The 6,497-nt window shown below is 41.2% G+C and overlaps 1 protein-coding gene across 6 annotated transcripts in view; it reads right to left on the bottom strand.

Moving 5' to 3' along the window:
- Positions 1 to 4,382: 4,382 nt before the first annotated feature.
- Positions 4,383 to 6,497, bottom strand: part of usp28 (ubiquitin specific peptidase 28) — an 88,454-nt gene continuing 86,339 nt past the window's right edge. For all 6 annotated transcript variants that reach the window (XM_048561987.2, XM_048561989.2, XM_048561990.2 and 3 more), the window contains 2 exons: positions 5,906 to 6,101; positions 4,383 to 4,789 (listed from right to left, as the gene is read on the bottom strand). In XM_048561987.2, coding sequence (XP_048417944.1) covers positions 4,614 to 4,789; positions 5,906 to 6,101 — 372 coding nt within the window. In that variant the 3' untranslated portion in view covers positions 4,383 to 4,613. The remainder of the gene's footprint in view (positions 4,790 to 5,905; positions 6,102 to 6,497) is intronic.

The following is a 6,497-nucleotide window of genomic DNA, read 5'->3' as shown; positions in this document are numbered from 1 at the left end:
GGGGTTGAGTGGCCCTAGTGTGACCCAAACAGTGAACAGATCATTAGAGGACAAACACCACTTGATAGCACCATTAGAAATGTCTTCTACCAATTTTATTGAGTAGCAGCAATTGGCCAGTTTGGACTTGTCTTGACTTTTTGAGGACAGGACAATCTCAGGCCTTTTCAGTTTCAACTTGTCCAACAACGCAAACCTGTAAGATTCTAAGTAGTGAAGCAAAGTAGGAGTACAATATAAAATAACTAAGTCTATGATTATGGAGCTGTCGCTTCAGCCAATGAGATAAATCTGTCAGTTGGCACTCTTGTAAGGGGAAGGGGGAGAAACAGTAAGCTGCTGATGCAAAATCGCTTGACTGGGAAATAATGCTTTTGGATCCAGCGTATGAAAACATGATGTGCGGTGAATGTAGTGAGAATTGGGAGGATCAAATGACTTTGGACCAACGGTTCCCAAAACTTTTCAATCACAGCCTACTTATCTCAGCTCATTTCTGGCTCTATTGTAGACTAATTGACCCAGGCAAATCATTAGGATTAGTGATTGACTCCATTATCGCAAAATGCAACCATCAAGACAGTAAACTATGAAATAGAGGGACTTCGGGTATTCTTCCAGCAATTCCAAGAATTTTAATGTTAAAAAAAACTTGAAATTAATGAAATACAAAGATTCCAATCTACTCGATTCTAGCAACTCCATCAATCAGCCAGTGAACCATGCCATAGTGAAAATGGATTAGGATTAAGGGACTTCAGTTAATTATAAAATACAAACACTAAAATTCAGAAAATATTAAACAAAATTAAAAGAGAGCTGCTGTGTTTGTGATCTATTTTGACTTATTTTATTATGACTAAAAATTTCATTAAAAGCAGACTTCAAGTTTGCATTTCAATCTTGGCATCTACCAACAGCTATAAACTCGCAAGGTCCTCTGCTGGACAATGTTTGGAACTGAACAAAAGTTTCAGAGGAAGTAGAGGATTCCCAAGCACAGAGAAACAGTAATTTGGAATCTACCCGTATTCATCTCTCGGAATCTTATATGTTTCAAAAATGAGATCACCTCATTCCATCACGACCCAGTTGCCTGCTTAGCTTCAAAAGACAAACTGGCAGGTTGCTGCAAGTAATCATCGCAACTTTGAAAATCATGTCTTAGTATAAACCAGCGTAATATTGTTTCAGCCACCATCGAAAATATCCATGAAAAATATTTTACAAATACATTTACTTAAACAAATATCTTCCATCATTCAGTAATTCAAGGGAGCAAGCTGTCACAAAGATCAAAAGTCAGAAGTCACACAACACCACCAGGCTATAGTCCAACAGGTTTATATGAAATCACAAGCTTTCGGAGCGCTGCTCCATTATCACATAACATCACCTGAGAAAGGGGCAGCGCTCCGATTTCAAATAAGCCTGTTGGACGAGAACCTGGTGTCATGTGATTTCTGACTTTCTCCCCCCCCAGTTCAATGCCGGAACCTCCACATCATGATCAAAAGACCCTTGGATATGCTTTATCATCAGCTTTATGTAGACAATAGATGCATTGTGCATCTTTTAACTGTGGGAACACTGTTGCACATCAACGAACACACGCTCCTTGACAGAAGGTAGATTCTGCTCCGTTGGCTACTGGACCACAACAAATGGAGTTCTGCCTACTGTCTCAGCCTTTATCCTCTAGTGCTGCTGCCGATATCACATGAGTATCTTCTGCTATTGAGGACTTGATTTGGATTGCACTTTGTCTGGTTGTTTCCCTCTGATCTTACCATCATGGGTGCACCTGCCAGGAGTGGAGTAGGATCACTCTCAGGATGAATGGAATACTCATTCCTCTCCACCATAGCAAGGTGGCAATCCATGGAAAGGGCTTTCATCTGAACTGTAGCAAAGTTGGCCTGTAAATTTGTGCATTGGAAGCACAAGCCCAATCACTGTGTCAATTTTTCATTTTACTACTTGTTTACCAATTAATTAAATTTGGTTTCTCAATAAGTCACTCCAATAGTGACCAACATATTCTTTAGGGTGTGCCCTACATATAGTCACCAAATTTACTTCAACAGTATCTCCAGCTTCATGAAAAGCAGAGCATGGACAATAAGAACACAAGAATCCTGGTTCAGCTTAAAGTTATGGACCAACCTCACTTGAGCAATTCATACTATTTCTTTACCGACACTCAGTCATCCGCAGAAAACACACATCAAACACCAATGACTTTAATGGTTCAAGAAGGTCTATCCTGGAGCATGGCACCCCTATCTTTATAACCTTTGTAAAAAACATTCTCATTTTAAACCCCTTCAACTGAGTTGGAGGGGGGAGGTGTTTAGGTAAAGTTTGCAGATTATACAAAGACTGTCACAGCGAGGAAGGAGGTTTTAGGTTACAGGAAGATGTAGGCGAATTGAGTTCATTGAATCCCTATGCCATGGAAACAGGCCCTTTGGGCCAAGTCCATACTGACCCTCATAGCATCCCAAACAGACCCATTCCCTTATAACTCACCTAATCCACTCATCCCTGAACACCATGGGTAATTTAGTATGGCCAATCCACCTAACCTGCACATCTTTGGACTGTGGGAAGATACAGGAGCACCTGGAGGATGCCCAAACAGACACAGGGAGAATGTGCAAACTCCACATAGATAGTCGCCCGAGGGTGGAATCGAACCCATGACCCTGGAACTGTGAGGCAGCAGTGCTTACCACTGAGCCACCGTCAGTGATGTAACCTAGTAGGTGAGGCCCTGCATTTTGGAAGAAATAACAAGACAAGGGAGTACTCAATGAATGCAGGAGACTAGGGAGTTCAGAGGGATCTTGGAGTGTTTGTTTACAAATCCTTGAAAGTGGCAGGAAGGCAGTTAAGAAGGCCTTGCCTTTATCAGTTGAGGCATAGATTAAAAGAGCTGGGAGGTCAGGTCAGAGCTGTACAGAACTTTAGCCAGATTACAGCTGGATTAGTGTGTGCAGTTCAGATCACTGCTCTATGGGAAAGATGCAATCGGACTGGAGGAAGCACAGAGAAGATTCACCATGATGTTACCGGTCATAACATTTGAGGTTCTGTTCCAAGTGCTGAAAGGTGTTAGATTTAATATAGCTTTGACTGTACAGACTTGATGGGCCAAAGGGCCTCCTCAGTACTCGGATTCACAGGCTGTGACAATTTGTTTTTTCTGTCATTAAGAAATTACTACATTATTTCGGGTCAGTAAATATCTTAGAATAATTTTAACTAGATTATTATCCATTGCACAGGTCGTTCAGACATTGAACCAGCTCAAATTCTGCAAAACAGGGGAGTGTCACAACATGTAATTAGCTTTTTGCTCTGAAGATTGTTCCATCATCTGATATCAATCTGAGAAATATTTTACTTTCAAAAATAATGCACATAAACAATTTACAATTATATAGTCTCCTCAACAATGTCACAAAGCTTTGTCACAGGAGTGTTGACAGAAAATATTTGACGCTGAGCCACATAAGCAGATATTAAAAACAGGTGATCAATAGCTCGGTTGAAGAGGTGGGTTTTAACGGACAGCTTAGAGGAGACAGAGATAGAAAGATAGAGAGAGAGAGACAAAGAAAGAGATTGGAGGGGTGGAAGTGGAGAGAGAGAGAGAGAGGTTTAAGAAGTGAATTCTGTAGCTTCAGGGGAAAAACAGCTCACAGCACAATCACAATTTGTGTAGAGTAAATTCGCAGAGTGTAGATGATCGGGAGCATGGTAGGGCACGAAGAATGCAGGAGAGAAGGGTCAGGGGAGGTGGTTGGCATGTTGTAGGAATGAATCTACAGGTGACATTTGACAACATCGATGAGAATACCTGCTTCATTAACTTTAGGAAACACTGGTCTTGTGAAATCAATCAACTGCAATCCTTAAGCAAATACTGGCTGATAAAAAGAAACATAAGAACAAGAGAATGTTAAGTGCAAGGATTTATGGAAAGATTTCAAAGCATGCTCTGAAGAGCTAGTCACTGGCCGGCTGATTAAATGGGAGTCTTTAAATACTGAATTATTTATTTACTTCACAAGACCTTTGACCTGCTGCCTGGGAGCCAGGTGAGAGGTAGTATTTAAGGATCTTGTTACGGGCTTCCACGTCATAGAGTGACCAGAAGATATAGAAGCAGAGGTAGGCCATTTGTTCTGTCGAGCCTGCTCTGCAAGTGGAACCATTCAAGTGACTGAATGGCGGAGTCCCATTCACAACTTTCCTCTATTCTCTTGTTGTGGTTTGTGTGGGTATAAAAATGTTATGACATTTCTGTTAAAACAACAAAAAAAATTGCACATACATATGAATTTCCAAAAATATACAAGCACACTGCTGGGAAATAAAACAGAAGACGCTTTTATTGCACAACAAATACAAAATAAAAAGTCACATGAAAATGAAGGCACACTGCATTTCATAGAACCATTACCCGTCCTGATGTAACACATAACAATGATCGACAATTAATTGCAGGATCAGTGCTTGTGAAGGGCTTTGGTACACACCGATTATACAATTCAATGGGTCCAGTGTTTAAAATTACATTTTGGTGTCTTTATGTAGTGGTGTAACTATTTGACTGTAACAGGTGATGTGCTGTGAATTGACTCCATGACTGCAGCAAACCTGTTACACAGGTCATGGGGTGAATTTGGCCGAATCTTGGGTGGTTCTCTTAGGATTCGAATCTCAGCAGAACAGTCCAAAAGCCTTGGGAGGAATTCAGTGAGTTTCTCCTGTAGTCGGGCTGTGAAAGAAATTTGAATTTTAGTGCAACTTCAGGCATGAAGAGCAGTCTGCCTTAACGGAACACACTCTTAGAATGTCACCAGAACAATCCAAGTGCAACAAAACTCCAGGCAAATAAGTAAATTTTGCGTGAACAAGAAGGATGGCTGGTGATTTTGGCAGAGAGTTTAGCTGAAGGATGAATGTTTGTCCAGACAAATATTGCTGGAATTTAAATTCAATAAATCTCAAGAATTAAGAACTTAATCATGATCATGAATCCATTGTTGATTGTCAGAAAAACCCATCAGGTTCACAAATGTCCTTTAGGGAAGGGAACTGCCATCCTTACCTAGTCTGGCCTACATGCGACTCCAGACCCACAGCAATGTAGTTGACTCTTAACTACCCTCTGGGCAATTAGGGATGGGCAATAAATACAATCAATGTGCCTATTATTCCATACAAAGTTTGCTGAATAAAACTGCTTAGATCCAAATGACAATAACGTTATTGTTGAAAGGTTGGTTAGTTTGGTTGACCAGGTGGCTGGTTTGCAATGTAGAGTGACATCAACAGTGTGGGTTTGATTCCTATACCAGCTGAGGATACCATCACAGCCCAACCTTCTCAAGTTTGTTTGTGACATGGTGACCCTTAGGTTAAACTCACCACCAGATGACTCTGTCTACTGAGGAAGCAGCCCAATGGGAATATGAGATTTTCATATTGAAAGACTAACAACTTTGTGTCACAACAGCAGCTACGACAAGAAGGCTGGAAATATATTTTCTCATCAACTTGTTCAGCGACATGATTACACACTTCTGGAGCAGGTGAGACTTAAACTGAGGCCTCCTGGCTCACAGGTAGGGCCTCTACCACGGTACCACAAGAACACCAAATCTACTGAATGCAGGATTGACCTCAGCTTATAAGAAGAACAGTTTTATTGTTTCCTAAGATACCAGCATCGAGCAAGATGTTGGAAAAAATGCGATTTTGACCAGAACGGAGGTTGGGGGCTGGGTGGGGCGGGGGGGGGGGGGGGTGGATTTCTAAGATTATTAGGAGTCTTTGAGGATTGACTGGTAGAATCTGCTTCTAATGGCAGGGTGGCGAGTAAAATACTTACAATCCATGTCTTCACCAAGGTAGGAACACCAGTGGTTTCTCATCATCTCCACTGCAGCCAGGTCTTCTTTGGAAAGCTCATTGGTGACTATCAGATGCATGCAAGGAATGACCAGGTCATTCATTATGCTCAACCCTTCTGTTACATTATTTTCATCACCACTTTCAAACAAATCAGCTGCACAGGCATTCAGTTCCTGTAACCATCAATGAGATATGCAAGTCAGTACAGTATTCATGAAAGGAATGCACACATTACAGTGTAAGACACTCATTTTTTCCTGCAATTGTACAGGGCCTTGGATGAGACCACAGAGTCATACAGCACAGAAATGGATCTTTCGGTCCAAGCAGTCCATGCCGACCATAATTCAAAACTAAACTGGCCCCACATGTCTGCACCTGGCCCATATCCCTCCAAACCTTTCCTATTCATGTACTTATCGAAGTGTCTTTTGAACATAGTAACTGTACCTACATCCACCACTTCCTCAGGAAGTTCATTCCACATGCAAATCACCCTCCATGTAAAAGATTTTCCCCACATGTATTTTTTAAATCTTTCTCCTCTTATCTTAAAAATTTACCCTCCC

The sequence above is a fragment of the Stegostoma tigrinum genome, chromosome 32, assembly GCF_030684315.1.
Source record: "Stegostoma tigrinum isolate sSteTig4 chromosome 32, sSteTig4.hap1, whole genome shotgun sequence".
Taxonomy (NCBI): Eukaryota; Metazoa; Chordata; class Chondrichthyes; order Orectolobiformes; family Stegostomatidae; genus Stegostoma; species Stegostoma tigrinum.
The sequence above is the reverse complement of the archived record's forward strand: the minus strand, read 5'-3'. Positions and strand labels throughout refer to the sequence as shown.